This window comes from Aotus nancymaae, unplaced genomic scaffold (genome assembly GCF_030222135.1).
Source record: "Aotus nancymaae isolate 86718 unplaced genomic scaffold, 86718_ANA_hifiasm-v0.15.2.pri h1tg000040l, whole genome shotgun sequence".
In the NCBI taxonomy this organism is placed as follows: domain Eukaryota; kingdom Metazoa; phylum Chordata; class Mammalia; order Primates; family Aotidae; genus Aotus; species Aotus nancymaae.
The window spans coordinates 117,700,686-117,723,209 of NW_026988454.1; the positions used below are offsets into that span (position 1 = coordinate 117,700,686).

At 41.3% G+C, this 22,524-nt stretch overlaps 1 protein-coding gene across 1 annotated transcript in view; it reads right to left on the bottom strand.

The window, feature by feature from the left end:
- Positions 1–2,900: 2,900 nt before the first annotated feature.
- Positions 2,901–22,524, bottom strand: part of SPATS1 (spermatogenesis associated serine rich 1) — a 33,827-nt gene continuing 14,203 nt past the window's right edge. Inside the window, exons 3-8 of the mRNA XM_064360426.1 lie at positions 21,139–21,260; positions 19,714–19,875; positions 13,325–13,445; positions 12,026–12,088; positions 6,276–6,391; positions 2,901–3,039 (exon numbers count right to left, since the gene is read on the bottom strand). Coding sequence (XP_064216496.1) covers positions 2,993–3,039; positions 6,276–6,391; positions 12,026–12,088; positions 13,325–13,445; positions 19,714–19,875; positions 21,139–21,260 — 631 coding nt within the window. The 3' untranslated portion in view covers positions 2,901–2,992. The remainder of the gene's footprint in view (positions 3,040–6,275; positions 6,392–12,025; positions 12,089–13,324; positions 13,446–19,713; positions 19,876–21,138; positions 21,261–22,524) is intronic.

Consider the following 22,524-nt stretch of genomic DNA (forward strand, 5'->3'; position numbering starts at 1 on the left):
TGTGCGGACATCATAGAATGTACTCACACCAACCCTAGATCCAATAGTCTATTACGCACCTAGGCCATATGGTATATGTAACCCTTTGCTCCTAGGCTACAAACCTGTACAGCATGTTACTCAACTGAATACCATAGGCAGTTGTAACACAATAGCATTTGTGCACCTAAATATAGGAAAGAGACAGTCAAAACATTTATCAATAAAATGTCTTCTAGTCAGGCGCCGTGGCTCACGCCTGTAATCCCAACATTTTGGGAGGCCGAGGTGGGTGGGTTACCCAAGGTCAGGAGTTTGAGACCAGCCTGACCAACATGGAGAAACCCCGTCTCGACTAAAAATACAAAATTAGCCAGGTGCAACAAGAACAAAATTTCTTCTCAAAAAAAAAAAAAAAAAAAAAGTCTTCTAATAATTGTTAAAAAAAAAAAAAAAGACATCAGCAAAAGAAGAAAGAAACAAAGAAAAATAAGATACAGTAAATATGGACCACCATCATATGTACAGTCTAAAGTTAATCAAATGTTGTTATGTGTTGCATGGCTGTACCATTTCAAGGCAGGTTCTCTAGCCCCACCCTATCCACCAGGTTGCCATCCATAAGCCCGGCCTTCCCATTTAGAAATTCCTCAACCAGCATTAGGAAAAGCTAATGTCCTGGTGTCAAGTTGCTACAAAATGAATTCCAAGCATCCTAAATCCTGATAATTCATGTTGTATTGCTAAAAACATCACCTAAATTGGCTTGAGTTCCATCCATTGACAATTCCTTGTGGTGGATTCAATTGTGGTTTTATAGGTCTTTCTCAGGGGTTCACCTTTGTGGGTGTTATCAAGGGAGTCCCTGTGCCCTGAAGTGGAGAAGTGATCCCAAGGAGAATTTGCTTTTGCTCAGGCCCTGAGGTTCGAGGCTCTTTTTGAGCTCCTTGCTCAGTTTGGGATGGATATTCCAATTGTGTAATTTACATCTAGACCCTGCATCAATTGTGTAATTTACATCTAGACCCTGCATCTACATGGCACAGGCTTGGGATACACATTTCTCACAGGGGACTTTATTTTTCACGTGCATATATCCAGACCCCAGATTTCTATGCCCAACTACACCCTAGACAGTTCCGCCAGTGTCACAGGTTCCTCAGTGTCAACTTGCCTGACATTGACATCCTCCCAAAAAATCTACTTCCCCAGCATTCCTTATTTCAGTGAATAGCACAGGGCTGCTGTGTACGGTTGTGTAAAGAGTTAACTGCACAACAAGGACATGGGGATTTAAATCCAGCTTGCACACAGCTCACCAAGCTATGCATCCAAAGGTCTGTGTCCGCCAAGAGGGCGTCATTCTTTAGTTGTACAAAGATGCTACATGGGGTCCAGACGGCCCTGGCAACTGCACCACCATCCACCCAGTTGCCACTTCTCCTTCTCGTGTATGTTTCCCCCACCCATCCCCAAGTCATCCCAGAGTCTTACCGTCTTGATCTCCTACTTTGCCCTCAAATCTATCTCCTTTGGGCCACCTCCACTCTAAGTTGCTAGATCTGACAAATAAAAATGCAGAACTCCCAGTTAAATGAATTTTAGATAAAGAACAAACAATATTTAGTATAACTATGCCCCTACATCCATTCTGTCTAACAGAATCCCAACTTTTACTCCAGCCCAAACTGTACCCAGACAAAAGAACACATTTCTAGCCAGACAAGCATACCCTTGCTCACAGTTTTACCACTGGGAGCTGGATCCATCTGCCACCCCCACACCACATTTGGTGGAGGCAGACACATTTCCTCGGAAAACAAGACACTGGGGTATCTTGGCTGCTTATGTGATATAAGGCTAGGACCTTTCATGCACACCACAAAATGTTGACTTTTCATGTAAGCATTATAGCCTGGATTTAGGAGCCTCAGTGTTGGCTCTCAGATCAGTAAGTAGTGGCCTCCCCATTCCTGAGGGTGGGATCAGGCCACAGTCCCTCCTGGGGCTCCCCAGCATGGGAAAGACACTGGTCATCTCAAACGGGCTCCCACATCCTTTTCCAGAGCACACTGCAACCTTGGCCCCTACGCCCCATAAAAAGGTGCACCATCCCACATAAAGCATGTTGTCCATTTCTGGGAGAGGTAATTATATACCCAAGCGCTCTCTCCTGATTTCCAAGGCAGGAAAGAAAAGTCTGTTTAGGCCAGGGGCGTGATCTTGAGGGGCTCCAACTCGAAAATACTTCACCCAGTCAAGTTCTGTAAACAATGTGTTTACCTGTCTAGATTTTGAGATACAAATGCCTAAGAAAAAAACTAACCAAACTGGGTGCCTCATATTAGAAATGTGAACAATTAGTGGAATCCTACAGTAAATTCCTAAATTCTTTGTGGAATTTTAGAAGTTTAACATCCTACTGTCTTAATATTTTGGTAACTGGGAGTTCAGAGATCGCTGATTTGAACATTGGTGCCACTAGCTGAATAATTCAATATTTCCTCATGTCCACAGAGGCCATTTTCATTTATCCCAGAATCTGAAATTAGAATACCTCTGTGCAATGTAAAATTGCACACTAAGAAATGTACTTGTAAAGTGTCACAGAGTTTATTTCTATGGAACTTCAGTTATTGAAAGTAAGAAATGAACACACACGCACCTCTGCACACACACGTTTATATTTACCAAAGAACCTACAGTGAGCTGAAGGGGATCATTACATCTAATAGGTTCAGCCTCTTTGTAGCTGGAAAGAAGCAAAAGCTGGAACAGCTATGATATGCACATATTTTTCCCACGTGGCCTTTCTCTATGCCTTTGTCTCCCCAACACACGCAGACATAATCTTCCTGCCCAAAGTTGGCAGTGGAACTCTACCTGCCAGCTGTTGAGGTGCAGTGGAATAAGGCCTGGCCATCAAGATGTACCCACAGAAAACACCAGATCCAGGGAAAACTGCCCTGATTTTCAGGGGATGCAATGTAGTCCTGCAACTCAAGAAGTTAAATCATCTAACAGTTGTGTGGGGTTTTTTTAACTCATGGTTTCTGCGGCCTGGATTAAAAGAAAAAGAAATCAAATCATATCTACTCTGGTTTAGAGCAGAATCTAGGAATTAGATAGACCTCTTTGAAACCTAGAGACTCCAAACCTTCTAAAATTGTATTTTGGTTGTTTTTTGTAATATATTTACGGTGTGGGACTCCCTCCTTCCGAAACACCAGGGTACCTTCTAAGAGTAGTTTCCTTGCCACCTAGATAATCCCATCAGGAAATCTCTGCAGAATCTTTTTTTGTTCTATATTGTATCCTCCATTATTAACCCACCTGGTGGTTGCAGTAGACTTTTTTTTTTTAGGGGTGGGGCATTGTTGTTGACTAGAGAGAAGGAATACTTTTTTATATTTAAATAACAGAGGCACAAAAAATTATTATTTTTTCAGAAGTTAATGTGTTCTGGAAAATCTCTTGGCAGCCTCTCTCTCTTTTTTTTTTTAATTATTATTATTATTATGTTGGGAGTAGAGGTTGGTCTGTGTCCCAGGGGCCAAAGGATTAGCGCAGATGATGCTGATGTTAACCCAAGGAGTGGTCAGGCACAGCAGCTGGTGGTAGGCACCATGCTCTCTGCCAGTAAAGTCTAGAGGCAGATATGAACATGCCATGAATGTATTGTGGTGTTTGTTTGTTTTTGAGATGGAGTTTCGCTCTTGTCAACCAGGCTGGAGTGCAGTGGCATGATCTTGGCTCACTGCAACCTCTGCCTCCCCAGTTCAAGCGATTCTCCTGCCTCAGCCTCCTCAGTACCTAGGATTACAGGCGCCAACCACCACGCCTATCTAATTTTTGTAATTTCAGTAGAGATGGGGTTTTGCCATGTTGACTAGCCTGGTCTCGAACTCCTGACCTCAAGTGATTCACCTGCCTTGGCCTCCCAAAGTGCTGGGATTATAGGTGTAAGCCACCACGCCCAGCCAAATGTATTGTGTTCTAAACCTGCTCCATTCACTTTGGCTGTGTCTGGAGACAACAAACATTTTGACCAGGAAATAAATCATGCTCATGTCATAGACACATTGAATCTAAGCATGGGCCCCAATCTCTTTCCACTTTAAGGTTTTGGGGAGACTAGATCTACAACCCTCATTAGCCAACCAGTGGAGTTCCCCAGTAGAGAGAGATTGGCTATAAAAATGCTGAGAGTCAGGCTGGGCACAGTTGCTCACGCCTGTAATCCCAGCACTTTGGAAGGCTGAGGCGGGTGGATCACCTGAGGTCAGGAGTTTGAGACCAGCCTGAACAACATGGAGAAACCCCATCTTTATTAAAAATACAAAATTAGCCAGGCATGGTGGCACATGCTGGTAATCCTAGCTACTTGGGAGGCTGAGGCAAGAGAATTGCTTGAACCTGGGAGGCAGAGATTGCGGTGAGCCAAGATCGCGCATTGCACTTCAGCCTGGGCAACAAGAGCAAAACTCCATCTCAAAAATAAATAAATAAATAAGCTGAGAGTCATTAGTTTGATTGTGTCAAAGCCTGATGGTGAGGCAGCTTTTGATTTCACCTTTTCCTCCAAATGTTTGCTTCTTGTCTGATTGACAGGAGACCCTAAAACTCATGACTGATAGTCACTGAGCTCTCACGCTGCTTGGCTGTGTAGATAGGCAATACTGAAGTGGGGAATGCAGCTACAGGGCAGTTGTATTACTCACCTGCTGTAGATCTAGACTTCATGTTTTTCTGACATGTACCAAGTTAATATTAGAGAAAAACTCCAAAAGATATTAATAAAATGAAAATGGCTTTACCAAAAGCAATGAAAGTTCACTGCTATGGTCTAAATGTTTGTCCTCCCAACCCCAAATTCATATGTTGAAACCTAATCCCCGAGGTGATGGTGTTAGGAGGTAAGGCCATTGGGAGGCAATTAGGTCATGAGCTCATGAATGAGATTAGAGCCCTTGTAAAAGAAACCCCAGAGAACTAGCTCACCCCTTCTACCAGATGAGGACACAGCAAGAGGGTACTAACTATGAGCCAGAAAGCTGGCCCTCAGCAAACACTGAACCTGCCGGCACCCTGAGCTTGGACTTCCCAGCCTCCAGAGCTGTAAGAAATAAATTCCTATTGTTTATAAGCCATTATGTTTATGGTATTTTGTTTTAGCAGCCTGAACAGGCTAAGACACTCACATGATGTCTGTATTTTATGACTGATTTGAGGGCATCCTGATCTATAATTGACTAAAACTGAATGTGGACTAAATGTTAATAATATTCGTATCAATGTTAAACTCTGTGAGTTTGCTATTTGTGTTGTGGTTGTTAGACAACATCCTTGACCTTAGGTGATACATGCTGAAGTATGTAGGTATACAGGTGTAAAGGGTTACAATATCTGCCACTGAGTCTCAAAGAGTTCAGCAAAATGGTAATTGTAATGTTGTGAGAGAGAGAAAGTTTGAACAAATATTAACAATGGTAGAATCTATGTGAAGGATATACAGGTGTTTGTTGTATAATTCTTGCAACTTTTCTGTAAATGTGAAAGTTTTCAAAATAAAAAGTTTTAAAAAAGCAAAACACAACACTTTCTCATTAGAGTCAAACATTGGATTTAGAACAGTCATATGACAAAAACCATTAACTGGAAAAGGCTTGCCAGAGTGCAGTCAGTACATGTTTTGTGGGCCTGTTTATGCTCAGTATTGTCTTGGAAAGTCCAAAGTACCTGTGGATAGAGGCATGGAGTTAAAGGTTTCCTTCCATTACAAAACTAACAATTCTCAACCACCACACTTGACACTCAATGCTTGGCTATGAAAACTGCCCATGAGACAACCTCAGGACAGAAGACACATCCACTCCAGGAGATACTTTGCCTGCCCTCCTTTATGAAGCCTCTCAAGAGCCTGTTATTCTGGACTCCTCCAGTTTTTTTTTGTTTTTGTTTTTGTTTTTTGAGACGGAGTCTCGCTCTGCCACCCAGGCTGGAGCGCAGTAGGGCAATCTAGGCTCACTGCAACCTCCGCCTCCCAGGTTCAAGTGATTCTCCTGCCTCAGCCTCCTGAGTAGCTGGGATTACAGGCGCGCACCACCACATCCAGCTGATTTTTATATTTTTAGTAGAGGTAGGGTTTCATCATGTTGGTCAGGCTGGTCTTGAACTCCTGACCTCATCATCCACCCACCTCGGCCTCCCAAAGTGCTGGGATTACAGGCATGAGCCACTGTGCCTGGTCAACTCCTCCAGTTGTTACACTATTCTTTGATGGTTCTTTAACCCACCAGAAAAGAGTAGATTATGCATTAAGGGCACTGCCGGCCGCCAGTTGTCAAGCTCCTCAACCTCTTGTATCTCATTCTTCAAACTGTTGGCCTTCTCCTTCACCCAGAAAGGCAAGCTGTTGGAAGAAGACAACACCCTGAGTTGCGGTTTGATGCAAAATTTACAAACACCAACAGCGAATAAGGCACTATACGCTCCAAAAGTAAACAGACCTCCAATTTAGACCAGCTTCAAAATAAAATATGTTAGTTGTTCACCATTTGCACCTACCTCAAACCCAGCTCTTGTTCAGCCCTTCTCTGCCAAGAGGCTGACCTTGCAGCTAGTATCACCTGGACTCCTCTGTGCTTCCACTTTTTTTTTTTTTTTTTTTTTTTTTTTTTGAGACAGAGTCTTGCTCCGTAGCCCAGGCTGAAATGCAGTGGTGCCATCTCGGCTCACTACAACCTCCGCCTCCCAGGTCAAAGCAATTCTCCTGCCTCAGCCTCCGAAGTAGCTGAAACTACAGGTACTTGCCACCACACCTGGCTAATTTTTGTGTTTTTAGTAGAGACAGGGTTTTACCTTGTTGGTCATGCTAGTCTCAAACTTCTGACCTCAGGTGATCCACCTGCCTTGGCCTCCCAAAGTGCTGGGATTACAGGTGTGAGCCACCTCACCCGGCCCAGATTTTTTTTGTTTTTTGAGACGAAGTCTCGCTCTGTTGCCCAGGCTGGAATGCAATCTTGCCTCACTGCAACATCTACCTCTCGGGTTCAAGTGATTCTCCTGCCTCAGCCTCCCAAGTAGCTGGAACTACAGGTGCATGCCACCACACTCAGCTAATTTTTGTATTTTGGTAGAGATGGGGCTTTACCATGTTGATCAGGCTGGTCTTGAACTCCTGACCTCAGGTGATCCTCCCACCACAGCCTCCAAACTGCTGGGATTACAGGCATGAGCCACTGTGCCTCACCCGTGCTTCCACCTTTGAGCTGGGCTTGGCTAATGGCACCGACAGGAGATCAGAAGATGGGAAGAGATTAGGGCATTTCTTACCTAGCTCCTCCCCTGATGTCCTATCTCCCCAGGTACCCCCCATTCTGGCAGTGCCACAGCTCCGGTTGGGCAGCCCTTCTCCCAGGGCTTTAGCGCTTAGTGCTCTGCAAACCATGATCCCTCTTGTTGCTGCTCAGACCCAGGAGTAGTAACGCTTCCCACTGTCATGAGCCTCTGGGTGCTTCATCCTCCCATGTGGGTTCCCCCAACCCTGCCCACACACCCATAAATAGTCCCTCTCCTTAAGCTGTCTTCAGAATCCCAGCTGAGTGTGCTTTCTGTTTCCTGCTGGGACCTTGGCTAATGCAGATACCCAGAGTCTTCCCAGAGCCACTGAGACTCAAAAGGTCATTTCTAGGCTGTATGTGTTACAAGAGGTAGTAGGAAGTGTGACTCTGGGATGAGTCGGAGCAGGGAGATGCAGAATGTTTTCATCTTTTGGAAGCTAGAATTCTTGCACTTTTGGGGAGAAATATACCATAATTGGCAAAATGTCCTGATGTAACTGCTGGGGGTAGGGAAGTCCCTGCAGGAATGAAGAGGAGAGTTACCGCATAGGTAATTGGTGGAAGTCAAGGTTATCACTTAAAGCTGACAAGCCAAATAGTAGAAGCCCAAATAAGAAAAGCAGGACTAAGAGCAATGCATAAAGAACTATTAGAACAAAAACATAAGCATTTCTAAACATCAGAGGAAAGAATTTTTCAACCTTTGTTAAAGCAATCAAAGAAAACACTGAAAGATTCACAGTAAATATAATATAGTACACGTAATAAATGTAACAAGTAATATAACAGAACTGAAATAAAATATATCAGTCAAATCAATAAATCCAAGTGGCCTAATTAGCCTGAATTAAAGAAAATATTTTCAAGCTAGCTCACCAGAGCAAAATCCAAATCTATACTAAAAGCAAAGTGCTTCAAAAGCAAAAGAATGGGCAAAAGTGAATTAGTCAGATGCAAACAAAATAAAGTAAGAATTAGAATCTTAATAACTGGCTCGGTATACTTTAGTACAAAAAGTATTAAATGAGAAAAATAAAGATACTTTTTTTTTCTTGAGATGGAGTTTCACTCTTGTTGCCCAGGTGGGAGTGCAATGGCGCAATCTCAGCTCACCACAACCTCCAGCTCTTAGGTTCAAGTGATTCTCCTGCCTCAGCCTCCCGAGTAGCTGGAATTACAGGCATGTGTCACCATACCTGGCTAATTTTGAATTTTTAGTAGAGACAGGGTTTCTCCATGTTGGTCAGGCTGGTCTCAAACTCCCGACCTCAGGTGATCCCCACACCTCAGCCTCCCAAAGTGCTGGGATTACAGCCATAAAGATACTTTTACAACGCTAAAAGACACAATGAACAACAAAAATGTCGAAACACTAATATTCAGACAACCTAACTCACAGTAACTCTCAGTCCAAACTAGGCCAAGTGAACAAAAATAAGGAAATATAGGGGCTAAACAACATAACCAATAAAGTCAATCTTCTGGGTATGTATCTAACTTTCCATCCTGATTAAATAGAATACACTTTATTTTCAGTACATGTGGAAATGTAAAAATACCTATTAAGTGACCTAATACAGACACATTTGTCCTTGGAAGGAAGATACATTACCTGTAATGCCTCATCGAGGACCCAGATCAAATACCACCTCCTCTACAACACGTTCCCAACTTCCCCACATGTCCTCCCTCTATGTACACAGGGTACCACATTTGCTTTCAGTTGTTTTATGAATACTCATCTACTAGTCTCTGCCCCCAATAGACAATAAGCCTTAAAACATGTGTTATATCTTATTCACCTTTGCGATCCCTGCCTCCATTACTTCACCACCTTCCCATTTCTCCTGTAGATTAAGTGCATAAATGGTACTCAAAGGTATCTGCTAAGTTGAATCAATAATCCCTGTAAACATACTGCACATTATAGGGACCTTTTCAATAAGTAGTCTTACCTCCCTATTTTTATTCTAATTCTGGCTCTCTCTGTCACTAACTAACCAGAGGAGACTTGGCAACTTTATCTGGTTCTGGTTATCAGGTTTTGTTCTTATTTTAAAGGCGGATTGTTGCATTTGCAGATTTAACATTTTAAATTTCCAAGTACAATAATTACACTATTTAAAGATGTGAATAACTTTGATGACAGTAATGGACTAGTACAAAACTGATTCATCAAGTAACTTGGGGAAAAAACCTACAATTTTTATTCATAGATGATAAATAATAATATTTTTATTCATAGGTAATAATTCCAGCCATAATGAAGTAGCAGGGATCAGATTTACTCTCCTGACTTAAACAAGTAGAAAACTGGACAAAATGTATGAAATAACAGTCTTCAGAATGAGACAACAGGCAGCACAGGATTGTGATCCTAAAGAAAAGGAAAACAAAAAGAAAAGGAGAGTTCTATAATCACCCAGCTTTTGTCTGGAGGCACATTCAAGACCACAGTGTAGAATGAGCAACCCCACACAGAGTATGGCATCCTCTGTGAGTTTGAGGGCCAGAAGATCTGACTTCAAAGAGTCTTGGAGGGCTGGAAGCTGCAGGGCAGAGTTCTGGAGAAGGAACTATACAGAAAAATAAAATTAAGAAACTTACCCAGCATTTCCTTTGAGTCTTTGCCTAATATTAAGACACACATGTGTAGGGTAGAACTACAAGATCAGACAATAGAATGACTGGGAACTGAATGGGCTCACAAAGGGCATACAAAGGCTAAAAATCATTTTAGTTCCTACCAACTGAAGTAAAGACTACTTATTGATCACTCAAGGCATTCAGTAGAGACTCTAAAAGGGCAACATCTTACTTAGTAATGAGGTTAAACTATCCCTAAAGACTACATTAGACAGCCCTAAGAAAGCTTGAAAACAAGCCTCAAAAGAACCAAACCAAACTGCAAGTGACTTAACTGCCTGCTAGAGCAAAGCCCAGCACTCTTTAAAGAAGACAACAAAATCCAAATACTCAACAATATAAAAGTATAATGTCCAGTATCCAAATAAAAATTACCATACATATCAGGAAGCAGAAAAATGTGACCCATAATCAGGAGAAAAATCAGTCAGTAGAAACACACCCAGAAATGACACAAATAATAGAATTAGCAAACAAAAATCTTTAAACAGTTATTATAACTATGTCCAAGTATTTAATGAAGACATGAAAATAGGAAAGAAACAACAGATGTAAAAAAGAATCAGATAGAATTTCTAAAGATCAAAATACAAAATCACTAGATAGGACTAACAGCAAATTAGACACTGCAAAAGAAAATAGAGAATCTAGGAAACAATAAATGCTAAATCCAGCAACAGAAGACTTTGTCACTTCTGCCATGACTAACTGGTTAGCAGACTTTTTCATCAGGGGGACTGTCCCTGAGGAAAGGGTAACTCTCCCAATTCTCTTGTTGACCATAGCACAGAAGAATATGCTGATCTACTTCTCTCTCTCCCTTTTTTTTTTTTTAATTTGTGACAGGATTTTGCTCTGTCACCTAGGCTAGAGTACATAGCACAATCATAGCTCACTGCAGCCTTAAAATCCTAGACTCCAGAAATCCTCCTGCCTCAGCCTCCCAGGTACCTAAGACTACAGTTGCATGCCACTATACCTGGCTAATTAAAAAAAAAATTGTAGAGATAGGGTCTCACTATGTTGCTCATGCTGGTCTCCATCTCTTGGCTTTAAGCAGTACCCTGCCTTGGCCTCCCAAAGTGCTGGGATTACAGGTGTGAGCCACTGCACCCAGCCAGTTTTGTACTTCTTTAAAAACATATGAACAAACAAACAAAAAAAATTTAACCTTTCTTTTTAGGAAAACCGGACTAATTGGTATTCTAGTATCTATACATGTAAAAACATATTTGCATATGAAAAGTAATGTACAAAAGCCAAAATAGTTGGGTAGGGTGATTAAATTTAGGCAATTGCTATTATTTGGAATATTCTAGAATAGTGTTTATTAAAAATGTAAAGTGTAGACATGAGAAGCCTTAATCGTGTACCATAAGTAACAATGCAACATAATAAAGACATTAAACATCTCAAGTTTGGAATAAAAGGCTTTTATTCCCATTGAGCTCCAGAGTTGGTCAGACCCTGGGACACATGCCCACTTATATGAGACTGCTTAGTATTAGAAAGCAAAAAAAAAAAAAAAGAAAAAAGAAAAAAAGAAAGAAAAGAAAATACCTCTTTATAGGTCAGAAACCTACTTAGGTAAATAAGTGAGGTTCAGAATGGAGTGAAGCAAAAGTGTGGAATTAGAGTGATACTTCCCTTAAACCCAGAAGTGCTCTGTTGGCTTTCTTTCTGCCTCTTGAAACTCTAACCATTCTCCCCAGTTGCAATCATTTAAGTATGTGTCTTTCTTTCCCAACAAACTCATATTCTAGAAATCAGGAGTCCTGACTTTTTGTTGCATATAAACTCTCTTAGTGCACAGCTAGCACAACACGTGGCCTCTGGCAGTTTATCAATTACATCTGTTGACTATGTGACCATCCCAATTGCCAGACTCTACAGAGTGTCTACCCAAACACCCTTCTTACAAACTGCCCTGCCCTCCTGCTGGGATTTAAAAGGGCCCTGTGTGCTGGTTATCTTCTTGTTCCTCCACAGGAGGAAAAAATAAAATAATCGATATTGTGTAAAGATGGGATAACACAAAACATGGTAAGAGAACTCACTTGGGAATTTGTGGAAGAGGCTCAAGTGGAATAAATGTATCAAATTTCTTTTCATAAGGCACTCTGAAAAAACAGAAAAGGCAATCATAAAACTGGTATGTCATCTACAGCAACGAGATCAATACATCATTGTATTCAATAGAATGTCCTGTTTTCCAATTTTAATTTTCAAGTATGAACCTCAAAACTGTAAGGACCACAATTTTATTTTATTTTATTTTTTTTTTTTTTGAGACAGGGTCTCACTCTGTCCCCGAGGCTGGAGTGCAGTGGCACAATCTCAGCTCACTGTATCCTCAACCTTCCCGGCTCAGGTGATCCTCCCATCTCAGCCTCCCAAGTAGCTGGGATTATAGGCGCACACCACCATGCCCAGCTAATTTTTTGTATTTTTGTAGAGAAGGGGTTTTGTCATGTTGCCCAGGCAGGTCTGGAATGCCTGGGCTCAAGCCATCCTCTAGTCTCAGCCTCCCAAAGTGCTAGGATTACAGGCATGAGCCACCGTGTCCAGCCCACAGATTTTATTTTATTTCATTTGTTTTGAGATGGAGTCTCACTTACTCTGTTGCCTAGGCTAGAGTGAGTGCAGCGGTGCAATCTCGGCTCACTGCTACTTCCGTCTTCCAGGTTCAAGTGATTCTCCTGCCTCAGCCTCCCGAGTAGCTGGGATTACAGGCATCTGCCACCATGCCCAGCTAATTTTTGCATTTTTCGTAGAGAAGGGGATTTTACCATGTTGGCCAGGCTGGTCTCAAACTCCTGACCTCAGGTGATCCATCCACCTTGGCCTCCCAAAGTGCTGGTAAGCTACAGTGCCCAGCCCACAGATTTTAGTTTTGGTCATGTTTAGTCAACATCATTATATCCCACATGGTTGATTTTTTAAATGATATTTTTAATGTAATACACCAACTACTTTTTTTTCTAATTTAATGATCCTCCCATTTTTCTCCATCACTTTGGTCTAAGTTTACTTCCAAGTTTAAGTCCACCCACATAGTAGTCACTGTAGCCAATGATCTGATTCAGTATGAAAATTTAGAAGTTTTCGAATGTGTAGCAATAGAGGTAAGAACAAAATTCACAACTTTTTTGTAGTCCAACTCCTGTGTGTAATTTTAATTATACACATGCATGTGTGCAGACACTAATTGAATACTAAAGATGAGCTTTTCAAGGAATTTTCATCCAATCATGTCTTGTTGACATCTATCCCTTTTAAGATATAATTTATGTGTAGTAGAGAGACACAATCCCTTTAAAGTTAACTAAAAAACGATGGTATTAACATACACTTACATTGAAAAGTTCACTGGTGGGAGTGTTGATCCTGCTTTGTGAAAGCCTTTACTCTGTTCTGGGTACATATATGGATTATCCCCTGGAGTTAGCTTTGGGATTCCATTCCTGGGATCAATATCTGCGGAGAAGTTTTGAAAACAAGATCATGCAAGGGCTGAAGATGATCCACAGATTTGCTGTAAGTATTAGCATGACAACAGAAATAGGATATTTTAGTATTTTGTTATAAATTACAAAGAAGTTTCTCAACGTTCTGTTTGTGAGTATCTTGCCTTAAGGAGATGAAGATAAACGTATGAGCCTATGTTTGAGACGTTTTCCAAAACGTGTTGTTATGACTACCTCGTCCTGGAAAAGAATTGTTAGATTCAGATGGAGCGTTTTGGTTTAAAATATAAAGTGAATCAGAGGTCTCTTTGCAATGATCCAAAAATCTCGACCTAAAAATCTCTTCGTTCCTGAGCATTAGTGCACTTTGAATCCCCGAGTCTTAGGAAGCCCAAGAAACAAGTGTCCCTGGGGCTCTGCCTCTCTGACTGGGTCCCTGAAGGAAACCAACAAAGGATGTCTTGCTCCTCCTTCTGCCTGAAGGACTGGGGCCATGCAGCAGTGGGAGATGGCTTCCTGAGAAGAGCAAGATTACTCAGCAGAGGCTCTGACACCCAGCTCAGCCCCTGCTAAACCCCCCGGAACAAGAAAACTAATCACGGGAGTGGAAGGCATCAGCCTAGTGTAGGGTGATCATTTAAACCCACACACCTAAAGTCCTTAAAATGGCCTATTTAAAAAAATTAAAATTAAATAAATCAACCCACACACTTGACACCAGATGCATCTCCTAAGAGAACAAGGCTGGACTACAAGGCTCACCAGTCTTGGGCTCAGAAGCAGGGATACATGGCTGGAAACATGACCTCCATCTTTGCCACACACCCAGATTCTTCTAGCTAACTTGGGAAAACCATCAGCATGACAGGTGGGAGTTCCTGAGTTACTGGAGTATATAATTTGTTTCTTTCTCTTTCAAAAACCTTTTCAATAACTGACTGTGTTACACTTTTGATTAGCTCTTCTGTGTAGTGAAATAACATCAACTACACCCTTGCATTGAGTGCCTGCTAGGTATGAGATGCTGAGGATTCAAAGCGGAGAGAGTGGAGGTTTAAAAAATACAGTGAATCCCCTTGAGGTCAGGAGTTCTAGACTAGCCTGGCCAACATAGTGAAACCCCATCTCTACTAAAAATACAAAAATTAACTGGGTGTGGTGGCACACGCTTGTAATCCCAGTTACTTGGGAAGCTGAGGCAGGAGAATCGCTTAAACCCGGGAGGCGGAGGTTGCAGTGAGCCAGGATCATGTTACTGCACTCCAGCCTGGGAAACAGAATGAGACTCTGTATTTAAAAAAAATTAATTAAATAAATTAAATTAAATTAAATATACGGTGAATCCAAAACCTTTTGAATCCCTAACCAGGGCACTGACAAGTAAGAGTGAAGTGATAGCACGATGTGATGGGAAGGGTTTGGACTTTGGAGTCAGTCACACCTGAGTACATACTCACTCCTGCAGTTTCTAGTTGTGTGCCCTAGAGCTATTTACTTAACCTTCCTAAGCCTTAGTAACCTCACTTATAAACTGTTTATTTCAAATGGCTACTTTGCAGTTATCATAAATACTAAGAATAATACAAGCCTATAACAAGCACTCAAGAAATAATAGCAATTATTATTATTTGAATTCAGAACTGAACTAACACCCCTCATCCCAATTATTTTTTAATCCAGAAAATATAATTGCTATATAGCTAAGGTATAAACTTCTCTCCAGGAATCTTATCTAGATGGGGAGACAAGATATGTAAAGAAGAAGATAACACTAAAAGGCAGTAAATGCCATATACTCTAGAACAGTGTTCCAACATTTTAGTATGCCTGAAAATCACCTAGGAAACTTGCTTAAAATGCGGGCTTCAACCTAAAAAATCCCAGAACCACCATTTTTTATATACTCTCCGATTGATTATGATATAGGTGGTCTAAGGAGAACACTTATAAATAGACTATGGTGGCTAGGCGCGGGGCTCACGCTTGTAATCCCAGCACTCTGGGAGGGAGGCCGAGGCGGGTGAATCACCTGACGTCAGGAGTTCAAGACCAGCCTGACCAACATGGTGAAACCCCTTCTCCACTAAAAATACAAAATCAGCTGGGCATGTTGGCACATGCCTGTAATCCCAGCTACTCAGGAGGCCAAGGCAGGAGAATCGCTTGAACCTGGGAGGCAGAGGTTGCAGTGAACCAAGATAGCACCATGTGCTTCAGCCTGGGCAACAAGAGTGAAACTCCGTCTCGAAACAACAACAACAAAAATTAAAAAAAAAAAAACCCACTATGGTAAAAGATATCACCAGATAATGTCATTAGAAAGAAAAAGAGCCAATCGTGTGGTGTCAGTGTATAAGGTGTTACTTTTAGGGGAAAAATCTCCCAAACAACACTTCTGAGATAATGTGTTGTTTAAGCTATTAGGTACAATATGGGGCCTTGGTATAATTTCTAGATATCTCACCAAAACAGGTATCAGCCCAAAGTGCTGGCCACTATGTATCAATAGCTGATAGAACCATAACACTACATGATCAGTTCTAATGCTTGTTTGTTTTTAGACAGATTATCCAATTTCTTTACATCCTGAATGTCTTTACATCCAGGAAGTAGAAAATGGGACACATACATTAAGAGACAAATAACCACATGAAGGGGTGACTGTCTACCAAATAACTTACTCTGCCCCGCATTTCAGTGCCCCAGCGCACTTAAGTAGAGCCATGTTCTGACTGGTAGATTGTGAGCAGAGATGATATGTGCCACTTGTAAAAAGAAACATTTAAGGAGCTGATGTGAAAAACCTTCTAGCATTTTCTCTTTTCCCTTCTATGGAAATCTTAGAAGCCACAGGTTGAGATGGAAAAACACAGATACAAGCAGACAGGATCCGTGGACAGGATCCTTGGAAAGGAGCTGCCCTGGAGAGCTGCTGGATCCACAGTGGACTTTACAAGAGAAAGGAACAAACTTTAGTGCTTAAGCTGCTGAGGTTTCAGGGATTGTTACTGTGGCAGAATCTATCCTATTCTAATACAATATTGCTATACTATAGGAAGAGCTACACAACAGAAAATCATATTTTCAGGACTGGGCACGGTGACTCGCTCCTGTAATCCCAGCATTTTGGGAGACCGAGGCAGGTGGATCCCAAGGTCAGGAGTTCGAGACCTGCCTGACCAACGTGGTGAAACCCCTTCTCTACTAAAGATACAAAAATTAGCTGGGTGTAGTGGCATGCGCCTGCAATCCCAGCTACTCAGGAGGCTGAGGGAGGAGAATCGCTTGAACCTGGAAGGTGGAGGTTGCAGTGAGCCAAGATCACACCACTGCACTCCAGCCTGGGCGACAGAGTGAGACTCCATCTCAAAAAAAAAGAAAAGAAAGAAAATTACATTTTCAGACCTATTTCGCTATCACCTACAATCACAGATGGCATTTTGTTCTGTGGCAACAACTAGGCCTTTAGGGCTAATATCCTGGTTAAGGCTGATGGATAACGTCAACCATTATTTACAGATATTTTGATTGATTTTTTTCTATAATAATGTGTTGAATTCCAGTTTAAAATGGCAGTTGGTTGGCAATCCCTGAGCCTACCTCTTCATCTCATCCAAGAAATAATGAGCTGGGGCCAGGTGTGGTGGCTCATGCCTGTAATTCCAGCACTTTGGGAAGCTGAGGCGGGTGGATCAGTTGAGGTTAGGAGTTTGAGACCAGCCTGGCCAACATGGTGAAACCCTGTCTCTACAGAAATACAAAAATTAGCCAGGCATGGTGACACATGCCTGTAATCCCAGCTACTCAGGAGGCTGAGACATGAGAATTGAACCCCGGGGCAGAGGTTACAGTGAGCCGAGGTCACATTACTGCACTCCAGCCTGGGGGACAGAGTGAGACTCTGTCTCAAAAACAAACAAAAAAAAGAAATAACTAGTGGGGAGAGAATTTCACAAAGGAAGAAGTGTCCAGTGTCAAGCTTGACAGTATCGAGTGCTACAGTGAGATCAAGGAAGAGAAGAAATAGAAAAAGACCATTGTGTTTGATGTTTAAAGAAGTCACTGTATATCACCTAAGAAGTAATCACACTAAAACGAATTAAGCCTGTATATCCAACTACCATTTCACAGGAAGTACACAGGAAAGAGAAACCTGTTAAATGGTACCAAGGGATGTAATCAGCAAGTCCTGATCATGGCCTAGTTTCTTCACTAAACAGATTGCAAGAAAAAAGGAAGGAGGACCTTTATATTGAAACTTAAGAGACATACCAACCAATTTCAATCTATGGACCTTACTTGGATCCTGATCCAAACAAACTAAATATTTTTAAATTATGGCATTTATGAGACAATGGGATATTTGGACACTGAATATATTAAGCAATTACTGTTAATTTTTAAAAATATGATATTATGGAATTGTGGTTATGTTAATAAAATAATCCTTATCTATCAGAGGTACATATGATATATTTAGAGATGAAATAATATGATGTCTGGAATTTGCTTTAAAATAATCCCTGGGGGGAGGGGTAATGATGAAACAAGTTAACCAGGTGTTGATTATTATTGAAGCTAAGTGGATGAGTACATCTGGTTTCATTATGCTATTGTTTGAAATTTTCCCTAATAAGTTTTTCTTCTTTAAAAAATGTGAAATATGGGTTACCACTGGAGTTTGGGTTTACCAGTGGAGTTGGAATATTCAGGGAAGAGCATACTGGAGGCTTCAAATATAAAGATAGTATTTTATTTCTTAAGTGGAGTAAAAGAACACAAGTATTTGTGATATTTTGTTCTATATAGTCAACACATTTTTTATAAATATATCAGTGCATTTACTCAGTATTTATAAAACTCTAAAGGAATAAGGGATGTAGAGAGGAAAGGAGGAAAGGAAAAAGGAAGGAAGGAAAGAAAGGGAAGAGAAGGGAAGGAGGGAGGGAGGGGGGAAGGAAAGGAAAGGAGAGGGAAGAATCATAAACATAAGATTCAGAATAAAGTGGTTTACTTTTGAGCCAGGAGGGCAGTGATGAATGGGGATTAGGATTTGGATCATTTTGATAATCCCATTTACTTTTGATAGGTACTTGCAGTTCAAGAGTGCAGGGTGGGCCAGCTTCAGTGACTCACACCTGTAATACCAGCACTTTGGAAGGCCAAGGCCGGCTGATTGCTTGAGCCCAGGAGTTTAAGACCAGCCTGGGCAATATGGAGAAACCCTGTCTCTACTAAAAACAGAAAAATCAGCTGGGCGTGGTGGCATATGCCTGTAGTCCCAGCTACTTGGAGGCTGAGGTTGGAGGACTGCTTGAACCTGGGGCTGGGGGACAGGCATTCCAGTCTCCAGTGAGCCAACATGGTGGCACTGCACTCCAGCTCGGGCCACAGAGCAAGACCCTGTCTTTAAAAAAAAAAAAAAAGTGCAAGGTACAGGACTCCTCACATATTCCCTTATCAGTGACCACTCTCTCAGCTCACCTACTATGGCTTTCCACGTATTTTTCTACCTAAATAAATGAAAGCCTCAATTCTCAAAACGATTTGTCTCTGCTGTAAGTTTAAAAGTCTATTTTAAAACTCAAAAATGAGAACAGTCTACTTATTTCTCTTTGTATTCCTGCTACAGCAATCCTATTTATTTCTGGAGAAATGGTGGCCTCCTACACAGGGATTTATATAAAAAAGTGTGTCATAAATGGTCCGTTAGTACTCAGCAACTTTTGAGGGTCTTTCAATAAATCCTTTATGAGTAGGTTGGGGCAAAGAACTCACCAAGCTACAAACCAAGGAGATATAGATACACAGATAGATATATATTCATTTCAATAGCCCTTAATTAAATAAGCCATAAAATAAAAACATGTACTTTAGGCTGAGGTCTCTGAGTTGTTTTCCTTGTGGAGAATATAAAGTACAATTTAAATGTGTATGCCAGGCAGCATCTAATTGGAACATAAATTTTTTTCTTCAGACTTCAATGGAGGTTTCTATTAATAAGTATCTGAGAGAACTTATCTGATGACTTAAATGTCACATTTGCATTTTATGAAATTCAGAGAAAAAAGAAAATTTGGATCAGCATCTGTTGTGAGTTCTCTGCCAAAGCATGCAGCCTGCCAACTGTCCCCTTCACTTTTCTGTCTTCCTGGCTCCACTGGGGGAACATGGTGACTCTACAGGGCTGCCCCCAGCTACAGAACGCAGGGCCTATAGAATCACGACTCGAGAGTTTTTCGGGGACAGCACAGTCAAGATGCAGAAGGAAACATCACCGTATTTCTTTCTCCCAAAGCATTTGTCCACCGTCCTCTCTGATAGAGACCTCTTGTTGCCGAGGAAGACTCCATTAAAGAAGCACTGCTTTCCAACGTGGTAGGTGTGGATATTGCTGCTAAGCCTTGGGTAAAATGTCCACTCAGGACGATGTCCATCTTCTGTAAGACACCAGAAAGCCTTCCGTCATTGCTGCTCCCAGGCTCATAATGCAACTGGGTGACAAAAAGCTGTGAAACTCCCCAGGCACTACCTGGCTATACAACCTTTAATTAATGCGTATAATCCCTTGGTTCTACATCAGAGACAGCGTGAAACCCTGTGGGACTAGGCACAAAAGGAAGGGAAGTAGTGGGAGGGCTACCTAAGAGGCCTTTTTTGCCTTTGTTTGTTTGCTTGCCCTCTTCACCGTCTCCTTCAAAAATAAAGCCAACTTTATGTTGGAAGTTAAGTGTTGATTGGGAAGCTCAGAGACAGTCTTACAGGCACCTGTGATGCAATCTTCACTCTGATAACTGTGTAGGAAAAATAGAATGCCATCAACCAGCAAATGGCTAGACCGGTGCCATCCACATGGTACCTCAAGTGGATGAAACGTGGTGTTGGCTGCAACAATAGGACGCACATGCGCTACGGTGACACCGGGAAATGTACCCATGATAATTTCAAACGAGAAAAGCTGCCGTGAGACCTCAGGCTAGTTTCTGGGCCTTGCAGTGCCTTTGTTTCATCATCTGATACTTTTCCTGTATTGCTAACAGGGACTTTAAACAATAAAAGATCCCCTAGCAGCTCAAGGGATGCTGGAGAAATGTGGGCTCTGGGATAGCCAAGAAGAGCACAGGCTTTGAGACAAGCAAGTTTGCGTTCTGATCCCATCGCTGTACTTCCTGGCCATGTAGCTTTACGGATGACTGAATGTCTCAAAGCCTCAGTTTCCTCCTCTGTAAAATGAGTATGTCTATATTAGCCACATAGATCTATATGTATTGATACAGAAAGAGGTCCATGATCTATTTATACCAGTTTGTATATTAACTCATTTGTTTTATACCTATATGTGTACACATGCATATATATACATACACAGACATTTCAAAATACTGTAAAAATATATATCAACTCTTCACAGCTATGGAGCAGAATAGGGATATTGCTGGAGAATATTGGGGAAGGGGTTTTTATACTCTATATACTTCCATATTATTTTAATATCTTGCTGCAGTATTTTAATGGGTTTTATATAAAGGCTTTTCATTTTTGAAAAACATACAATAGCTTCCTGGCAGAAGTATTGTGAATTTTGAGATAAAGCATGTCAAATGCCTGGCAGTTGTGGGTCTTCAGTGACTGTGGCCAACAGTATGGCAGACTTCTGAAAAGACCTGGGGCACAGAGGCTGTGGAGGAGGGCCTGTGACTTACTTGTCTGCAACTTAAGCAGGCTGAATTCCTCAGGATACTTATGCTTTTGGACTTCAGGCAATGATGTTTCAGAGGAGTGCTCAGAATGTGAGGAGGAGGATTTCCGATCCAAGTCAGCAGTGCTGCTGGAAAGAAAGCAGAAGGGCTGGATTCTTCCACATGCTTAAACTGGTAGTTAGAGCCTGATCTCACATAGTTCACCCTAGAATTGCCCTCACTTATGAGAACTGGGACTAATCCTCTATAAAAGTCCCTGAGCATATCATTTATTTACTCACAATTTGAGGGGACTGAAACTTATTCAAAAGATTGGTATTCAGTGGCTCACACCTATAATCCCAAAACCTTGGGAGCCTGAGGCAGGTGGATCGCTTGAGGTCAGGAGTTGGAGACCAGCCTGGGCAACGTAGTGAGATCTCATCTCTACTAATTTTTTTTTAAAGGATGTTTAAAAATAATTTGGTGGTTCCTCAAAAAGTTGAATATAGAATTACTGTAAGACTTGGCAATTCCCTTTCTAGGTATATACCTAAAAGAACTGAAAACAGAGATTCAAACAGATACTTGCATGTGAGTGTTCTTTGCAGCGTTATTTATAATAGGCAAAAAGTGTAAACAACCCAAATGTCTATCAAGAGAAGAATGAATAAGCAAAATGTGGTGCATAATACGTTCAATGGAATATTATTCAGCCTTAGAAAGGAATGAAGTGGACTGAGCAAAAAAGTGAGCCCTCATCTCTATTTAAAAAAAATTTAATTAGCTACGTGTGGTGGTGCATGGCTGTAGTTCTAGCTACTTGTGGGGTTGAAGTGGGAGGATCACTTGAGCCCAGGAAGTGGAGGCTGCAGTGAGCAGTGATTGTGCCACTGCACTCCAGCCTGGGCTACAGAGTGAGATCCCATCTCTTTAAAAAAAATGTTTTTAATAGCTAAAATGGCAAATGTTGTGCCATATATTTTTTACCATAATTTTTAGAAAGGAATTATATATGTTACAACATGTATGCACCTTGAAAGCACTACACTAAGTGAAAGAGGCCAGACACCAAAGACCACATATTGATAATTCCATTAAAATAATATGTCTGAAATAGACAGATCCATAGAGACAAAAAGCAGATTATGGTTGTCTCAGACTAGAGGGATAGGAAGACAGGGGTGTGGGGGGATGATTGCTAAAGGATATGGATTTCTTTTTGTGGTGATGAGAATGTTCTAAAATCGATTGTGGTGATAGTTGCACAACTTCATGAATACACTAAAAACCATTGAGTTGTATGTACACTTTAAATGGGTGAGTTATATGGTATGTGAATTATGTTTAAATGACTCTGTTACCAAAAAAATCATGTTCAATAAAACCATTACATGCAAATAAAAACTC